The sequence below is a fragment of the Drosophila takahashii genome, chromosome 3L (genome assembly GCF_030179915.1).
Source record: "Drosophila takahashii strain IR98-3 E-12201 chromosome 3L, DtakHiC1v2, whole genome shotgun sequence".
NCBI classification, from domain to species: Eukaryota; Metazoa; Arthropoda; class Insecta; order Diptera; family Drosophilidae; genus Drosophila; species Drosophila takahashii.
In genome coordinates, this window is record NC_091680.1 from 20,349,717 (window position 1) to 20,367,448 (window position 17,732).

At 42.6% G+C, this 17,732-nt stretch overlaps 5 protein-coding genes across 11 annotated transcripts; 2 read left to right on the forward strand and 3 right to left on the reverse strand.

Annotated features, from left to right (window-relative positions):
- The first annotated feature begins 108 nt into the window (after nucleotides 1-108).
- On the forward strand, nucleotides 109-7,010 carry tral (trailer hitch). 7 transcript variants are annotated; one of them, XM_017138514.3, is made up of 7 exons: nucleotides 118-700; nucleotides 1,735-2,238; nucleotides 2,988-3,532; nucleotides 3,600-3,827; nucleotides 4,783-5,012; nucleotides 5,075-5,424; nucleotides 5,494-7,010. In XM_017138514.3, the coding sequence occupies exons 1-7, from the start codon at nucleotides 580-582 to the stop codon at nucleotides 5,499-5,501; spliced, it is 1,986 nt and encodes a 661-aa protein (XP_016994003.2). In that variant the 5' UTR covers nucleotides 118-579; the 3' UTR covers nucleotides 5,502-7,010. The 7 variants fall into 7 exon arrangements, with proteins under 7 accessions (XP_044249935.1, XP_044249934.1, XP_044249933.1 ...); XM_017138515.3 differs by having other exon boundaries at nucleotides 119-700; nucleotides 2,976-3,532; nucleotides 3,600-3,797; XM_017138513.3 differs by having other exon boundaries at nucleotides 122-700; nucleotides 2,976-3,532.
- Nucleotides 7,011-7,402: 392 nt separating this feature from the next.
- Gcn5 (Gcn5 acetyltransferase) lies at nucleotides 7,403-10,346 on the reverse strand. The gene is made up of 3 exons (XM_017138512.3): nucleotides 8,920-10,346; nucleotides 8,216-8,868; nucleotides 7,403-8,153 (listed from the first exon to the last, which is right to left on the reverse strand). Exons 1-3 carry the CDS (start codon nucleotides 10,179-10,181, stop codon nucleotides 7,624-7,626), a joined length of 2,445 nt encoding a protein of 814 aa, XP_016994001.2. The 5' UTR covers nucleotides 10,182-10,346; the 3' UTR covers nucleotides 7,403-7,623.
- A 345-nt stretch (nucleotides 10,347-10,691) lies between these two features.
- Nucleotides 10,692-12,063, forward strand: ver (verrocchio). Its single transcript, XM_017138571.3, has one exon. The coding sequence runs from the start codon at nucleotides 10,850-10,852 to the stop codon at nucleotides 11,495-11,497; it is 648 nt and encodes a 215-aa protein (XP_016994060.2). The 5' UTR covers nucleotides 10,692-10,849; the 3' UTR covers nucleotides 11,498-12,063.
- Nucleotides 11,503-13,404, reverse strand: eIF2beta (eukaryotic translation initiation factor 2 subunit beta). Its single transcript, XM_017138570.3, has 3 exons — nucleotides 13,247-13,404; nucleotides 12,656-13,052; nucleotides 11,503-12,091 (listed from the first exon to the last, which is right to left on the reverse strand). The coding sequence occupies exons 1-3, from the start codon at nucleotides 13,259-13,261 to the stop codon at nucleotides 11,568-11,570; spliced, it is 936 nt and encodes a 311-aa protein (XP_016994059.1). The 5' UTR covers nucleotides 13,262-13,404; the 3' UTR covers nucleotides 11,503-11,567.
- Nucleotides 13,405-14,360: 956 nt separating this feature from the next.
- Nucleotides 14,361-17,576, reverse strand: nst (phosphoglucomutase 3-like protein nst). Its single transcript, XM_017138568.3, has 3 exons — nucleotides 17,348-17,576; nucleotides 14,888-16,331; nucleotides 14,361-14,825 (listed from the first exon to the last, which is right to left on the reverse strand). The coding sequence occupies exons 1-3, from the start codon at nucleotides 17,446-17,448 to the stop codon at nucleotides 14,727-14,729; spliced, it is 1,644 nt and encodes a 547-aa protein (XP_016994057.3). The 5' UTR covers nucleotides 17,449-17,576; the 3' UTR covers nucleotides 14,361-14,726.
- Between the last annotated feature and the right edge of the window lie 156 nt (nucleotides 17,577-17,732).

Sequence of the window (17,732 nt, forward strand, 5' to 3'; positions counted from 1 at the left end):
AATAAATGCACTCGAACCAATTTTGTGGACGGTAACTTAATCCTTTGCCAAGATGTAGGGGCTTTTCCTTGAAACCCCCACCAAAATAAACAAAAACAGTTAATATTATTACCGCGCTGCCGCCGCCGCCGCCTCCGCTGCCACCCGCTCGCGCTTTCCAACACCGTCGCGGCACTCGCTCGTTTTCATCGTTCATTTTCGACGGGTAGGTTTTCGCAGACGGACGGAGCAAAGATTTGTGCATCGAAAATTGCAATTTTCACATTTAAGGCCGTGTGTGCTACACCACAGACATTGGAAAAGCGTTTGCCGCACCTGTGCGAAAACCCAGCTCCACCAAGCAGACGCGGCTGGAAGGCGATTGGCCGCAAATTCGCCCCGCAACTGGAAGGCAATTGCGTGTGAAAAAAACCGAAAAAAAAGAAAAGAAGAGCAGAGGCCTGAAACCGTCGAGAAATCGTTGTCGTCGCGCTCGCTATAATTGTTTGCTTTTGGCCAGAGAAATTCGTGTGCCTGTTGGCAAAAGCACTTAATAATACTTTGTAATCCGGTGTGAGTGCGCAGTGAAGTACAGCCAAGATGAGCGGGGGATTGCCGGAGTTGGGCTCCAAGATCAGCCTCATTTCCAAGGCGGACATTCGATACGAGGGCCGCCTGTACACCGTGGATCCGCAGGAGTGCACCATTGCGCTCTCGAGTGGTAAGTATTTCAGTAGCGCCGCCCCCGCCCCCTCGCCATAAAAATCTCCCACGTAATTGCTATATATACGGGATATATGTGGGTGCCGTAATGTGCGCCAAAAAATCCCTGTAAAAAAACGGTTCATCGCAAAAGAAAATGGATTCTTTTTTACATTTCTCTTGTGAGTTCTCCCCTTTTTTTTCGTTTCTTTTGTTAGTTTTACAGTAATTTCATACTCTGCCGAGTGTGCAGCCGCTCTCTCTCCGCTCACTTATGCTTTTTGTTTGTCATGTTGGCTTTGGCCTGTTTTTGTCTCTCGCTTGTTGTTGTACAGTGTTGCTTTTGGGTTTTACATGGCACACATACACGTACTCACCCGCACACACACACACTCGCACACTCGCAAATCCGCAATGCAATTTGTTTATTTGCAAAAACATTTTCGATTTGGCGCCAGATAACGGGATCTACGGGCTCCCGTTACGGGTGTCAGTGCCCTGGAAGGCAAAAGGAGAAACGGAGAACGCACAAATACCGGCGAAACATGCGTTTCCCAGTTGAGGTTAAATAGGAATCGCGGCCTAACCTTAATGGGTTTACATGGGTATTGCCATTTTAAATTTTTGAATTCCCAAAGACCTACTTATATAATGCTGTATGTCTAGAACATTCTAACTAGATTTCAAATCACTTGGAACAGAAATAAAAGAGATGTGTCCTTTTAAAGTTTCTGCTTTCAGAAACCTTTAAAAAACATTCTTTCCGAAACATGGTAATGGTATATCTTATAAAGTTTTGAGACAAAGTGCTTAAACAATTTATTAAACTTGATAATCAAAATGAATTGGGTTTTCTCCGTTCTATGAATTTATTTGAAAATATTAAACGGGAATATTAGGTTTTTATTTTAAAATATAGTTTTCAAACGCTAATGTAGAAATATTTTAAAATCCTTCCAAAAAAATTATAGAAAATCATTTGATTTGATAATGATTTAAATCGAGTAAAGAATATGGAACCTAATTTTCTATCCCTTCTCTTCCTTCTCTTAGTGCGGTCCTTTGGAACGGAGGATCGGGACACCCAGTTCCAGATAGCTCCGCAGTCGCAGATCTACGACTATATCCTCTTCCGGGGATCGGACATCAAGGACATTCGCGTGGTGAACAACCACACGCTGCCGCACCACAATGACCCGGCGATCATGCAGGCGCAGCTCCAGAACGGACCGCCCCAGATGCCGCAGCACTTCCCCATGCCCAGCGGGATGAACGCTCCGCCGCAGCAGCAGCAGCAGGTGGCGTCGCAGCAGCAGCAGCCTCCCCAGATGCCAGGCGGAGGTGGTAGTGGTGGCGCCGGCGGAGCTCCTGGAGGAGGTGCCCCCGGCTACGGCAACGGCAATCCGTTTGGCAACCTAGGAGGTCCCAATCTGGCCAACATGGTGGGAAATGCGGGCGGATCGCTTGCTCCCGGATCTGGAGCCCCGGGCAACGGACCATTCATGCACATCGGTGGCAACCAGCAGCAGCAGAAGCCCCAGCAGCAGAAACAGCCAAGTGAGTTTGGTTAGAGTTCAAATTTGTAATTACTTTGCACACAGTTATTATTATTGATAGAATTCGTTGTTCCAAATTACCTTAAAATATATTCTTCGAAAAACATGAGTCAAAAATAATTTGATATAAAAAAGAAGTGTAGGTACTTATACTTATTACACCGAAACCTATCGGAATACAATAGCTTTTTTTTCTATAGTTCTTCGATTTTTGTATATTCCTACACATAATGTACATATACAGATGTATGTACACGCCATTTTCGGACTTTAGTTGAGAATGTGGTTATATTATTTTTTTATATTTTGTTCAGATAAGGAAACATGTTGGAAACGCCACATTTTTCCGTATGTGACCTGATAAAATCAAACTTTTAAAATAAGTTTTAAATAGTATTTTATGAAACAATATTTTGTTTCTCTTTTTCTCTTGTTTGAAATTAAGCATTTTATTAAATAGCAAACGTTTTTTATAACCAAAGATTAAAAAAAACGTCTTCACATCTAAAAAAAAATAATGTAAAAGCACTTCGAAATATTTTAGATAATTAAAGTTGAAGTATCTACCACAAATAGCTTTATCCACATAAAGGAACATTTATTTTTAGAATCAGCTCGTCTTAAATGTATTATCCAAAATTTTACAAACCTAATTTATTTTCTGAACTAATATTTTTCGGCGCCTGCACGCATTGCTCTCTCCTTTTCGTTCTCGTTGCGTCCTCTATATGTGTATAGTTTCCGTTCTAGACATGCTGGCCGGAGCATCGCGCTCGACGACGCCCATTAGCCTGATTGTGAGTCCCACGGCGGAGCTGACCCAGCAGCAGCAGCTGCACCAGCAGCAGAACGCTGGCCAGGGTGGCAACGGACGCGATGCAGGACATAAGCGCCAGAACCACCAGCAGCACCAGAATCAACAGCAGCAGCAGGCGCAGCAGCAGCGCGGCGGTCCTAGCCACAACAACATGCAGCAGCAGCAGCAGCGCGGCGGAAGTGGCACGGACTTCTATAACCAGCACCACCAGCAGCGGGATCGTCGTGACTCCGGACGTCAGATGGATAATAACTTCAGCAACAACTACAACAATAATCAGCGTAATCGCGGCGGCGGTAATGGAATGCAGCAGCAGCAGCAGCGCGGCGGAAATGGCGGCGGTGGTGGAGGCGGCGGCGGAAATGGCGGAGGTGGTAACAACCCAGCCTGGAACATGCATCGCGGTGGCCAAAACTCGAACAACATGATGATGCGTAATCGCGGAATGGGCACCCGAGGCCCCATGCGACCCAATCAGGTATACCTAGTCTAGTGACTCAGTTTTGCATATATGGTTTATTAAGCTTTTGCGATTATATTTACAGGGCTATCGTCCGCAGTCGGCCAATCAAAATAAGCCGCGAAACAAGATCAAGTTCGAGGGCGACTTTGATTTCGAGCAGGCCAACAATAAGTTCGAGGAGCTGCGCTCCCAGCTGGCCAAGCTCAAGGTGGCCGAGGATGCCGCCACCAAGCCAACCACCAACTCGACGGCAACCACTGCAACTGCAACCAATGAGCAGGTGGGTGAGAAGGTTGAAGGCGTTCATACAGTAAGTCAAACACACACTTTTTATGTTTTAAACACAAACATATTATTTAAGGTAAACATATTATTTAAGGTATTTTATGTAGGGGATAATAACTGTTTAAATTTAAAGAAAGCTGCTTTCAAGGGTTATTCTTTAAGCAAGAAATAATCTTGTGTAAACTATACTATAAATTTGATTAAAATTAATTCAACACAACTATTTTGTTAGAAACATACTCCTATTACTCCAATTTTTTTTTATCATAGTATGACATGAAATTTCTGATTTGTTTAATTCAATTCTATGTGAAATAAATTGAATGTTCTTTTAATTCATTTCGAATTGAATGAATGAATGAATGAATAATTTTTATGAATTTTTCGAATTTGCCAGATTTTTGTTGTGGAACATTTTTAACAAATCAACGTTAACTGGATTGTAAATAAAATTCAGGCAGATTTAATCACAAAATTAAGGCCCTTTCTTCTTCAAGGAAAATTGTCGTTTGAATTATTTAGGAATAAACTCAAAATTCAAATTAATTCAATTCTTTTAAACTCAAAAAGTAAAATTCTTTTAATTTATTTCGAATTGAATGAATGAATGAATGAATAATTTTTATGAATTTTTCGAATTTGCCAGATTTTTGTTGTGGAACATTTTTAACAAATTAATGTTAACTGGATTGTAAATAAAATTCAGGCAGATTTAATCACAAAATTATGGCCCTTTCTTCTTCAAGGAAAATTGTCGTTTGAATTATTTAGGAATAAACTCAAAATTCAAATTAATTCAATTCTTTTAAACTCAAAAACTCATTCAACTCATTCAAATAAAACAAAAAAATCTAAATAATTCATTGAATCCATTCATGCAGGGCTCTAACTCCTATTAACACATTTTTGTTACTTAGTTGTAGTTAAAATAAGAGTACCTCAACAGTATAACTCATCATTTTTTTCCCCTCTCTTTGCAGTTGAATGGCGAGACAGACAAGAAGGATGACTCTGGCAATGAGACCGGCGCTGGAGAGCACGAGCCCGAGGAAGATGACGTTGCTGTGTGCTACGACAAGACCAAATCGTTCTTCGACAGCATCTCGTGTGAGGCTGCCCAGGATCGCAGCAAGAACAAGAAGAATGATTGGCGCCAGGAGCGCAAGTTGAACACGGAGACCTTCGGAGTGTCCTCGACTCGACGTGGCAGGTGAGTGGCGCTAATAAAGCATCTCTCATAGTGGTATATATTTAAATATATATTTAAACCAGCTACCGCGGACGCAACCATTACTACAACAACAATGGCAACATGGGCGGAGCGGGCAACGGCGGCATGAACTCTGGATACGGAGGAGCGCCCGGCTACAACAGGAACAACTATCGCATGGGCGGCGGTGGCAACTTCCGCAATAGGACCAACAATCGCAACAACGGCGGCGGCAACCGGGGAGGAAACGGAATCCCGAACATCACCAACGGCAATGCCAATACGGCTGCAGCGCTGAAGGCAGCCAACAATGGATCCAATGCCACGGACTCCAATGCACCGAACGCCACAACCACGACGACAAAGTCGACGTCCCTCTTGCCAGAGCAGACGCAACAGGTGGCGGCAGTTTGTGAGTAGCAATTACCTCTAATATTGTTATAGAAAGTTAAAAATAAAAAACCTTTGTTTGCCCATACAGCTCAATAGTGCCGCCCAGCTAGTGGAGAACCACTTTAAATAAACAATTGATAAATGCGATTTAAGAAGAAAGTAAATATCCTATTCTTTGCAAAGCTAATTATTCGAAGCAACCCAATCAACCGACCGACCGAACGATCGACGACACACAGGCTCTTATTATCAGGAATTTCGAGTTATGGATCTAACGGCATAATATATTTGTATAATTAAAATTAGTGTTACAACTCTCACGACGTCCTGGGGCGCACTCCGCTGCCCGCCCACCAACCACCGTGTGCTTGGCGATGATGAGCGCTTACCGACTAGCGACTGTGGATGTGAACCGGCCATCTGTTAGGTTTTGTGTAAATGGCTGGTTCCAACGCCTTTCGCTGAGCAGAAGACACGGTAATGAGTAATGATAACGAGGAGATAATGGCACGCCTACATACATACATATATTTAGTAATAGATGTGAGGAACATAGTAAGCATAAGTATGAAAAAGCTACAAAAACACGGAGAATTAGCGGAGGAGTCGATAACAATAATGAAATTAATGGAGCAACCAATTAAATCCATGGAATTCCCAAAACTAAAATAAAAGCTAATTAATATGTTTTTATTTGAATGAAAGAAAAAAACAAAACAAAAAAAAAAAACTGATTGTAATACTGTATTTCTTGTGGGCGTAAAACATCGACCAACACTCGAACCGTTTTACTAGCATTTAAATATATTATTTAAGAGCATTTTAAATATGAAAATGAAAATAAAATCGGCAGCTATGCTTGTTTGAAGAGCACAATTGTAAAAAGTCAATCTAGCCCCAGCTGAAGAGTGAAGTCGTCTCCAAAACTGTGAAAAATATCCAACCACTAGAAAATTGTAATTTTTTTGAAAAGTCTGACAGAAAAGCCCAAAATTAAATTTTCGTACAATTTATTTTTTCTGATCTCGGTTGGTTTACAAATTGCACGTTCTTTCGCCACGCCTGTAATGCAATTTATACTTACGATTTAAAACGATACGATGTTCTTGATGTATATCTTAAGATTGTGTGATCACTGGCTGCTCCGGTTGAAATCGAGGCCTTGAAACCGAGTAAAATTACGTCTGTGCATGCTTATGTATCCAGCTGAAGTCCTTTAGATTTGTTTGTTATCCTTGTATCCAGATATATATATTTATATTGAATTCAGCACAAACCGCCGAGTGCCGAATAGAGTCCGTTTTGGTTATCGGAGGACAGTAGTTAACAATGCTCTTTCGGAAACAGGAGAAAGGAGTAACCACACATTTCAATATTATGTAATCATAAATTATGTATCTAATTGTATGTAATATGTATATCTCCATATATGCTCACCCTGATTAGCTCTACATATGTATGTATGTATATAAATACGCAATTATCGAGTTAAACACGGAAAACACGTTTCGCAAGTAATGGCTAAATTGTAAAGACTACCACGTATTGAAATTAAAACTGAAAACTGAATACCATGTAATAAAAGATAATTGAATTCAAGAGTAAGCAACTACGGTTAACATTTTCATTGTACCATTGGCATATTCGCGAGAGCTTTCGCTATTTCCGACGCAGCCTAGAAAGAAAAACGCATCGTTAAACCCTCGGATTAATGCATGAGCCTTTGTACAATGACCTAGAAATTCGATTTAACTCCCGCCCCTAATATTAAATACAGTATAATTTTATAACAGACATTATTAAACGAATGTTTACTAAACCAAACGAAAACAAAGAAATCCTAACTTTAAAAGCATGCAAACAATGAATGTAGGAAATCAAAAGTGAAATAAAGAGTTAAGACAAAATGTAGAGGTTACAAATCATTTAACCAACTTTGGTTTTTGTCTTTCGGAGGGTCGGTTAATATGTGGCCCTGTGAAATGATGGCGAATTAGTAGGTGAAAGTTCTGATTTATTTTTCCTAAAGACAACTTAAATTAGCCCGTCTAAATGAACAAGACAAGGCGATAGGTTCTAGAAAAAGCTTAATGCATATTATCAATTTTGTTCACTTTTGTCTTTTGTCGCAGAAAATTCTAAAATAAATAGAAGTAACGTTCTCCGTTAGTGAAGATTAAATATTCGGTTTTATACAAGGCTCCTCAGAGTCACTGCATCATTTGTCCCACAGTCCCAGCTCGCGCATTTTGGTCTGGAAATAGCGCTCCAGGGAGTTGGCACACCGATAATACTCAGTGTCGGGTGAGTTGTAGAACCGACAGTTGGAGAAGATGCGAGCCATGTCGGCCATGAAGAGGCGGCGCGTTTGGTAGTAGCCCTTCTTCAGTCGATCCCCCATAGTTTTCAGGTCCATGGGATACTTGATATGGTCGTAGTAGTCCGGCACTTCGGCAGCAGTCACCGGACGCAGGAAGGGCCATGCGGTGGTGTGTTGACGCACGGACTGCAGAACGGAGGCAAACGAAGTGGCCAGCTTCTCCGGATCGGACGATTCCTCCAGGGGACGGGCAGACCTTGCCGGGCGCATTTGCGGCTTCCAACCGATTTCTCGCAGCCCGGGAATGGACTCCACGGGAATCGAGGGCAGGCCCTCCTTGAAGCACGTCAAACCGGGTCTGACTTTCTGCACATCGTTGTGGCGTTGTGCTATCAGCTCCTTCAGAATTTCGCTCTGATTGCGAATCACTGCAAGGGAGAAAACAAGTGTAAAATAGGTTCAACTTTTCTCATTTAAGTGATTAACAGACCAGCAATAAACTGCGTGTTGACTATACTCGGATGCAGTTCGCAGTGCATCAAAGTGGCGCTGTCGTACTCCTTGATGTAACCCGCATAAACGGGTCGCGCCAACTTGATGTCCTTGGAGAAGCCCTGCTTTTTAAAGTATCCAATGGCATCGCAATCGGCAAACGTGAGCAGATGCTTGATGCCCCGCTGGATGCTGTAGTCCTTCAGGTGATTCATCAAGTGCGTTCCATAGCCCTTCACTTGTTCGGACATTGTGACCGCGCAGAAAACGATCTCAGTGAAACCCTGCGATGGGAAGGGGCGAAAGCATATGCCGCCAATGGGCTGGTTTTCCTTGATGAGCGCCAACGTTTTGTGCTTGGTGTCGAACACCAACTGACTGATGTACTCGCGCGGCATCTCCGGAAGCTGATAGGCAAACACAAGCTGCAGGCCAAGCAGCCACAAAACAGTCTGCTTGTCCACCGGTTTGGTCAACGAGTTGCCCACCACATGGAACTCAATGGCCCGCTTTTGCTCCTCCGCCTTTACATTCTCATCGCGGGAAACATTTACCGGAAAGAGTATCTCTGCCTTGTTGGTGGTTTTTGACTCCGACACCGATTTCATGGCGCGCATCACCACATCCGTTGGCAAATCGTCCAAGTTCTCACTAAAAAAGGAACATTAGTTACAATATAGAGAAAAGATATTAATAACCAACCTGCTGGATCGATCAGTGGGTTCCTTTTTGATTCTCTTCTGGAGCGGTTCTCCCACACTCGACCGCTTGGCGCCGCCTATGGGTGCTAGGCCAGCACTTGGTGCCACGGGCGCCACCTCTTGATGACGCTTTCTCTGCTGGATGACGAACGAGTTCGGTGGCCGGTAGTTGGGATCCCAAATGGGCGAGTCATCCTTCAGCAGTTCGGCGCGAAGGGCCTCCAAAAACTTGGGCATTTGGGCGATGATCGAGCGCTTGTCCTCGGGAAACCGATCCCTCTCCAGGATGCACTTCTTCTTGAGCTGCTGCGACATGTACTGGAACACGGTGCGCAGGAGGGTGCGTCCAAAGACCAAGGAAGTTTCGAATTGGCGCAGGGAGTTACAGAAGGCGGGCACGTGGCAGAAAACCAACCACCTGGTGTAGTTAATCTTGTAGTTCGAGGCATCCTCATGCGTGAGATCGCCCCTTCTGGTCGATGGCGATTCAAAGTTGTAGTGATTCAGGAAGTTCAAGAACGTCTTGGCCACCTCTGTTATGGTTTGCAGTTCAGTCGGATTGAGGTGGTTGTACTTGTAGAAGACCAGCGAGAGCACCGCCTTCGTGATGCAGGGCGACTCGAAGGGCGGATCCCCTAGAGGACCTCGGATGACCGCCTGCTGGCGCGTGAGGACGCACTGGCGCAGCAGGCGGAAGAGGTAGAGATACACCTTCTTGGTGTCCTCGTCCTCGACGCGCTGCATGGACATGAACAGGTTTTCCATGTCTATGATGGCGCCCAGCAGCTCGTCCATGCTGGAGCTCGAAATATTGTCCAAATGGGCTATGTGCATCCGCAGGGAGTGACGGCAGCTGGCATTCCTGCACTCCTCGTTGAACTCCGGACAGTAGGAGGACTCCACGTCGCGGTGGCGGTTCTCTTGCGGCGTCTTCCAGCCGGTGCAGCGGCATCCTTCCGACTGGCAGGCGGAGTACATCGAGAGTTTGGCCAGTTTCTGGGGCACGGGAAGATTGAAGACCTTCTGCTTCCGCTGCTGGATCCGCTGCAGGCTGTTCTGGCGCGAACCCTCCGCCGGGACACTGCCGCCGCCTACTGCTCCACCGCCTCCTCCTGGATTCTGGGCGGAGCCAGGTGCTCCAGGCGCCCCCGAAGATGCTGCGCCATTCGCACTTTGCTGCTGCTGCTGCTGCGCCGCAGCGTTCCCAGTGTTGTTACCATCGATTGGTTGGCTTTTGAGCGTTATGGACGGACCACCAGACATTCCAAGATCACCAGATGATGCGAATCTCTCGGTTAGTTTTAGTTTTGCACAAAGTGTACTTTTTCGTTAATTTCACAAGCGACACAACGAGCCTGCCCACTTGCTATGCGCGAAAAGGGGCTGCCAACGTGGGTTTTTATACGACTGCATTTCTCGTGGTGGTGAAATTAATATTTAGTAATACAAATATTTTATTTAACATTTATTAATGTATGTTGCGTAATAATTTATTATCTGGAGTTTCGCCTATTATTTAAAATTAAATAAGGTAAAATGTTCAGGGGCGTAGTCAAAAAGTTTTGATATTGTCAAAAGGGGTCTGGAAAATAAAGTTATTTTTTTATAAATTAAATAAAAAAACCTTTTTTTCTAGTCTTTAAAATTGATTTATATAAAATATTAATAACATTTCCAAATCAGTGGTAATCACTTAAGTGAAATGCAAATCACCCCCTGGAATATGCCATACCTATGAGCGATATCGATAAACAAAAATTGCAGTATATTCATGGGTGTAGCTAGAGGGTTGTTCTACTTTAAACCCCCACGATAACATCAAAATTAAGACTGCCTACGCCCATCCGTACATCTGTTTTTGTTTGGTGCTGATGTAAAATGCACCGCAATCGTACATTCCTTTTGAAATTGCAGCTGACTAATCAAATTAAATGGACTCAAACACAAGTTTCGATGACATTGAAAACGAGTTGGATAATTTCATCATTCGCAAGAACCAACAGAAGGAAAAGAAATCCGATTCCGAAATATCTGGTCCCAAGATTCATAACAATATTCCCCTAACAATATCCCATATTTTACGGGTAACTCAAGATGCGGAGAGGGAAAATGTTTTTATAGCTTATGATGGGACTAACAATTCAGCTCCCATTTACTTTCGCACCTGCTTTGTTTATGCTTTTGTGGCTGGCTTTGGAACCCACAATCAGAGCTTCAATAAATACATAATCGATGATGGCACGGGATCTCTGGAGGCGAGCATTGCCAAAAAGCCAGGCATTCGACAAGTAATTACCTGCCTCAGCAATGAAGCCACCTCACTGGCCTCCTCGGAGGCCTATAAACCCATAGCAGAACGCATGATCAGCCTTTCCAGGACCGCCATGGAATACATAGATCCTTCGCCCATCACCAGAGGCAATAGTCTCTTTCTACGCGGTCGTCCCAATTTCTACAGGGATAAAGTGGGCCTGGATGCTTTTTCCTTCTTCATCGACAGCGGCAGATCTCGGAAAATGGAAATTGGCTTTGCAGATCACCTAACAGACTGGCACAAACAAAACAAAAGTGATAACTAAAGATATTGGGTTTTTTTCATGTATTGAAATTTTACTGGTAATAAAAAATCAAACTTTAAATAAGGAGAATTTATGTTGTTTTTGCTCGAATGGCGGCACGCTTGCCGGTGACAGCCTGGAAACCTGACTTGATGCTGGCCACCGAGCAGCGGGAGCCGCAGGACTCGCACTGCAGGAAGAACAGGCGCGTGTCCTTCTGCAATATCGTCTCCGGGGAGCGGCAGGTGTGACAGGTTACATACTCCTTGATGTAGCGACGCAGCACGTTCTCGATCTGTTTGGGCTGGAAGCGACCCTTGATGATCAGCTGCTGGTTGCCGTCCATCGACCCGCTGGTACCCAACTCGGCCAGCAGGAAATCGAGCAGATGCTTGGGCAGGCGATGCAGCGTTTTCGCAATGTCCATGAAGTTGGCAAAGGAGGTCTTCTTGGTTCCCACGCGCAGCACCTGCGGCGGTCGCATCACGAACTTTGGCTTGCGACCGGCGGCCATGTCCGGATTCTTGTCGAGAATGATTTCGAAGACCCGCTTCAGCAACTCGTCGTATGTGTAGTCACGGTCGGAACCAAACCAGGTTGAACTATTATCCTCGACTGCAAGAAAAACAAGACGTTAGAGGGGTTGACTAGACAGTATTTGGAAAATTAAATAAATGTTTGCAATATACTAGAGAGCTAAGCTATTGTTTACTAAATTTAAGGAATATTTAAAACTTGCGAATATAAAAAAACTTATTTTAAATGAGTTCTTAACTGTAAACTGGGTTAATGTCTAACATGATCAGTAAATATAGGACCGTATATTAAAAAAAATTGCTTTTCATACTAACTATTCGTACCTTTTTGTAAGGAAAAACTTACTATATATACTACATACTATATACGATGCAAAACTAACTTTGGACAACATGTTAAACATGTCATGTGAATATAAAAATACACATTTTCTTTACTGTAAACTGGGTTAATAGGTAACATGATCAGTAAATAGGACCGTATATAGAAAAAATATTTTTTTAGACTAACTTTTGCTAACTTTTTGTAAGGAAAAACATACTATATTGGCCTATAACGATGCAAAACTAACTCTGGACGACATGATAAGCATTTCGTCCAAACTAATGAACATGTGAAAACGAATCCCATTAGTCATCGTACCATTCTCTTTGTCCTCGCTCTTGTCGTCGTCCTTATCCGCAAACAGCTCGTCCAAATCCTTCTTCTTGCTCTTCTTCTTCTTTTTGGCCATTGAGAAGTCCATGTCGAGGTTGATCTCCTCCTCCTCGGGCTCCTCGGTGGCGGCGGCATCATCGCCGCCGAAACTCGGGATTGCAGCCTCGATTTCGTCCATGTTGAAGGGCTTCTTCTTCTTTTTCTTCTTCTTGCCGAAACTCTCCAGATCTAGATTATCCTCCTCGGCGGCGGCACCTCCTTCCGCCGATGCCTCGTCCTGGGGATCCTCCTTCTTGCTGTCGTCCTCCAGGCCCAACGCCGCGTCCAGATCGAAGGTGGTCTTCTTCTTCTTCTTCTTTTTCAACAAAGTGGGATCGAAACCCTGTGGAATTCATGGGAAAGTCGGTAAGGTAAAATCCGGATCAGGAAAACATAACCTCATTGTCCGCCCAGTGCTCATACACAAATATGTAAATACACATACACACACAGGGGCGCACATGTACGGACATATGCGATTGTTCTTCCAAAGTTTTCCCCCTTGAAAATGTTCTTCCTTCTGTTTTTCGAACTTACGTCTTCCGCGTCCATTGTGTTTATGCTTTTTGAATACTAGTTGACTGGAAATTAATTTTGTTTTAACTAAAAAACTGCAATTGCATCAGCCAAAAAAGTGACAGCACGGCAACAGTATGACAGCGCCGCTAGCAACACGAAATACCATCCGAGCTGAAAATAAATACCAAAATATACCATTTCTGTTTCATGAAATACCACTTATAGACCATTAAATTTATTTATTTATTTTTCTTGTTTTCTTTTTTTTGTTTTTTTTTAATTTGTTTTTTTTTTAATTTTTTGTAAAAAAAAATATTGGCCAAGAAAACTGCTAACACGCTCTACAAAAATGAAAAATAAATCATTGATTTTTAGAAAAGTGTTATATTTCTTAGATTAATTTTTATTTTTACAAATTTAATAAAAGAAAAGCATTTTTACGTATCCGATAACGTGGCAGTTCTTAGCTAATTTATTCAAAATAAGAAACGTGTTTCACGGAACCTACCTATATAATTTATAAATTTTCAAAGCTTTTTACATTTTAATTTGTAGATTTAATCGAATAGCAATAGGGGGATTCCCTAAACTGTTGAATTGCTGAATTGTTGAAAATTCAACAAAAAATTTCAGCAATTAAGGGAACGACCCAAAATGACTCCTGTTGAATTTTCAAACAGCTGTTATTTGTTGAAAAGTTTCGCGGAACTTAAAGCATGTAAAATTTGATTTATTATTGCTAGTTACTGTCTAAAAGTGTAACCAAGGTAAAAAGAACCACAAATATGCTTTCTAAGTTGATTTTAAAATAAATAATGCGTACTGGTGATACTCAAATGTTACAGAGTTGCCACGACTTTTAAAAAAAGGTGACAACTCTGGCTTTTCAGCAATTCAACAAAATTTTCAACAGCCCCGAGGCTGATGAATTGCTGAAATTTCTGAAAGTTGACTTTGTATGGAACAGCTGATTAACAGCTGACCAAAATTCAACAATTCAGCAATTCAACAGTTTAGGGAATCCCCCTAATATAAAAAACTAAGAATAATGCTGGTATATTATTCAACAAATGCTTAAAATTCTGTTACATTTTTCTCCCCCCTAAATTAATAAGACTTAATTTCTTTAAAATATATTTTATAGAAAATAGCAATACAAAATTTATTGGGGTCATTAATCTCTATTATCATTATTTTTATAATTTCAATAGTTATCGCTAGTAGCTCAACAAAAAAATAACGTGCATTTGCATAAAGCTCTCAGATCATAATTAGATTTTAACTCCCACAACGATAAAATAAAGAGAACTTTATAGATAGTGGTACAAAAACTTCTCATCTTTAGAACATACAAGACAGTGAACAGTTACAGTATAAATGCGATTGAGAGTTAAGACTTTTAAGTTATTGAGCACCTTAAAGTACAGAGATTTATTGCTCCAGCGAGGACCTGTGTCGATAATCGATTCCTTTGAGGTTGGTTCGTTATTTATTTTTATTAAAGATGGGCACTATTGGGTTTCGTCAATTCCGGGCCCACTCCACCAGCCAGTTTCTGCACCAGAAGTCCCACTTCATAGGCAAGGTTATCAGTGTCCTGTGGTAAAATAGTTGGTTATAGTGGTACACTAAAATTCTTTTTGAAATTTAAATGGTTACCTCTTTGGTGGCTGCTTCGGCATACACCCGCACCACATCCTCGGTTCCGGAGGGGCGGACAAAGGACCGACCCCTTTTGTAGTTGGCCACCACCTTGTTGATTTCCGTTTGCAGACCCTCGGGCTTCACACAAACTCGTTCCGCATCCGTGGTCTCGATAACGTTGCGATCCTGTACCTTAACCTTCAGCTGCCGGTTGGGCAGGTCATCATACGATGCGATCCAATCCTGGACGTCCCAGCCCTTGTGGTTGAGGATAGTCTCCACTAGCAGCATGTCCGAGATGGCATCGCCGACGGTTTCGTTTATAAGATCAATCAGGAGCAGCAGAGTCTTGGCACTTTCCTTAGTTTCGGCAGCTTGGGCAATCGTAGCCTTAGCATTGTCACTAAACACAATCGTTCCATGACCATTCGCCTCGAAGTAGACACCAATATCGTACTCCAGCGCCTTGTGATGCAGGTGCTTCACGCCCGTGGGCACACAGGAAACGGGGAACTTTAGTTCGTCTACAATATAGTCGGTGGATGCTCCATTGGCATAGGCGGTTTGCACCAGGCCCAACCGCAGACTAATCTCGGCCTGCGTAACCAGTTCCATGAGGTAGCCGGCAATCAAAGTGGCTATCCGATCGCCATCCAAAAGGTGGAAGACGCCCTTGTCGTCGCTGAAGAAGTAAACCACCCGATCTGCGTCTCCGTCTACGCTGACGCACCTCGTGAAGGGCTCCACCTCGGGCATTGATTTCGGCGGCCTTTGCTGCACCTTCACATAGTCTGCGCCGCAGTCCTCGTTGATCTTGCCGACACCAATGCCCTGGTTTATGACCGTAATATTCAGGGAACTCTTCATGCGCTTAATGAACTGCAATATTTTCCGGGCACCCACGCCATTGGCGCCATCGTAAACTATATTGTTGCGGTAATTTCCGTTCTCCAGGCGTCCGTTTCGCAGCAGTTCGAAGGCCTTGATCAGTTTCTCGTAGTAGCCCTCCTCGGTGGGCTTGCCATAGGCCTCCTTCGTATTCGCCGCCACCACAAAGTAGTGCAGCATGGGAGTAGTCACAATTCCGTACTCCTTGACGTTTCCCTTGAGCGCTATCACCCCGTCGGCCACCGCTTTCAGTAATCTCGGACTGTGGTATCTGTTGTCCATGCCCACAAACACCTGGGAACTGGTCGTCACGTCGATGTTGTTCTCCTTGATGATCTTGGCCACCTGTTGCTCCAGTTCCTGGTCGCTGACATTGACCAAATCGGTGGCTATCGCCTCCCAGCTGGCCTCCAGCATCTCTCCCTTGGGATCCACTAGCTTCACTCCGTTATCGGGTTCCGGATTGTGCGATGCCGTGATCATTACGCCGATTACGGAGCCTCCACGGTACCGGGATCGCAAGGTGGCCAGAACTCCCATGCGGAACATTACGCTGTCCAGGAATTCGGCTCTAAAAAAGTAGCAGAATTATTATTTATAATTTAGTGAGCATTTTTAAACTTTACTAGGTTTTAATAAAATAAAATAGCATGGTGAGAAAAAAAATGATTTGAATATAAGACACAATAAAAAACCTTTGTTTAATTTAGAAATATCAGAAATTATAAATATTAGTATATATAGTATATCACATAGTGCCGAATAGTATAGCTATCAGTTGAACTATCTAGTTTAAATTTTTTTTCTATAAAATAGCATGGTAGAAAAAATAGGATTAGAATATAAGATAAAATAAAAAACCTTTTAATTTAGAAATATCAGAAGTTATAATTATAAGAACATATAGTATATCACATAGTGACGATTGGTATAGCTATCAGTGGAACTATCTATTCTAACCCTTTATCTCTTGATAAGGCAGTGGAAAGACAGTATTGTTTAAACTAATAGTAAACAACGGTAAAGCTTATGATCTACTTTGTTTCTTAGTGGTTAAGGAATTAGTCACAAAACCACAAAGCAACCTTTCATAAAATTATTTAAATTTGTCTAGCAAATATTTATCTATCAGACTAGAATGTTCAAAATTAAATTATTAAAAACATTATTTCAAAACCTTAAATGATTTCTGCTACAAACTTAAATGTGTTTCCAATTTAATAAAATATATTTCTTACTAAGATTGATTAAGGATGTATTTAATCGATTATACCCACTGCAGCTTGCACTTGCAGACCTATTTCGATGACCCCCACTGTTGGTACATATGTACATATGCGCCTATGCACATGCACGCCCAAACACCCATACATATCTACATCGGCGAAAGAAGGGCATGTCCATTGATAAAAGGTGAACAATATCTAAAAATAAACGCCTAGCTCCAACAACACGGAGCATGCAATCGCTGTACTTATCGTAAAACAAACAATCCCTATTTGCTAATCAAGTAAGGCCAACGTATGCAACGTGTGGGTGTTAACATAATGATTATTACTACGAAGATCGTTAATTAAGACAACTTACTTGCCGCGAAAGCCAGCTGTTCCGTATTGAACGGGCTCCTTGGAGGTTTTCGGGTACATTTCCCTTGCGAACGCGTAGACGGTGCGGAGATTAATAGACATCTTGCGGTTTAAAGGTGGTGCAACTGGTCCAGAGCAAGGTGGCAGGTTCCGTCCGGTTTTTCCGGACTTTCGAAATTAACAAAAAAAATTTACGAATTTCTGCAGGCGGGTGTGACCGCTGAGTCCTAACACCGTTACACCCAGTTATGCATTTTCCTGGTGCCTCATTATGGTCACACTTTGCAGAAATTTTAAATATTTTTTTTTCGCAATTTTTATAAATTATTGTGGAAAAATTCGCTTTTTAGGGAAGCTTTGCATTTGAAGGTTACATACAAAGTTAG

Bases quoted from the DNA above. Each gene is read 5' to 3' on its own strand.
- Gcn5 (XM_017138512.3), bottom strand. From the start codon at position 10,181: ATGTCTGGTGGTCCGTCCATAACGCTCAAAAGCCAACCAATCGATGGT. The intron at 8,869-8,919 runs GTTGGTTATTAA...TTCCTTTTTTAG, and splicing joins CCCACTGATCGATCCAGCAG to TGAGAACTTGGACGATTTGC. The intron at 8,154-8,215 runs GTCTGTTAATCA...TCTCCCTTGCAG, and splicing joins CAACACGCAGTTTATTGCTG to TGATTCGCAATCAGAGCGAA.
- ver (XM_017138571.3), top strand. From the start codon at position 10,850: ATGGACTCAAACACAAGTTTCGATGACATTGAAAACGAGTTGGATAAT.
- nst (XM_017138568.3), bottom strand. From the start codon at position 17,448: ATGTCTATTAATCTCCGCACCGTCTACGCGTTCGCAAGGGAAATGTAC. The intron at 16,332-17,347 runs GTAAGTTGTCTT...CTACTTTTTTAG, and splicing joins ACAGCTGGCTTTCGCGGCAA to AGCCGAATTCCTGGACAGCG. The intron at 14,826-14,887 runs GTAACCATTTAA...ATTTTACCACAG, and splicing joins CCGAAGCAGCCACCAAAGAG to GACACTGATAACCTTGCCTA.
- eIF2beta (XM_017138570.3), bottom strand. The intron at 12,092-12,655 runs GTACGATGACTA...TTTTTCTTGCAG, and splicing joins GAGCGAGGACAAAGAGAATG to TCGAGGATAATAGTTCAACC.
- tral (XM_044393997.2), top strand. From the start codon at position 580: ATGAGCGGGGGATTGCCGGAGTTGGGCTCCAAGATCAGCCTCATTTCC. The intron at 3,828-4,782 runs GTAAGTCAAACA...CTCTCTTTGCAG, and splicing joins AGGTTGAAGGCGTTCATACA to TTGAATGGCGAGACAGACAA. The intron at 5,013-5,074 runs GTGAGTGGCGCT...TATTTAAACCAG, and splicing joins TCCTCGACTCGACGTGGCAG to CTACCGCGGACGCAACCATT.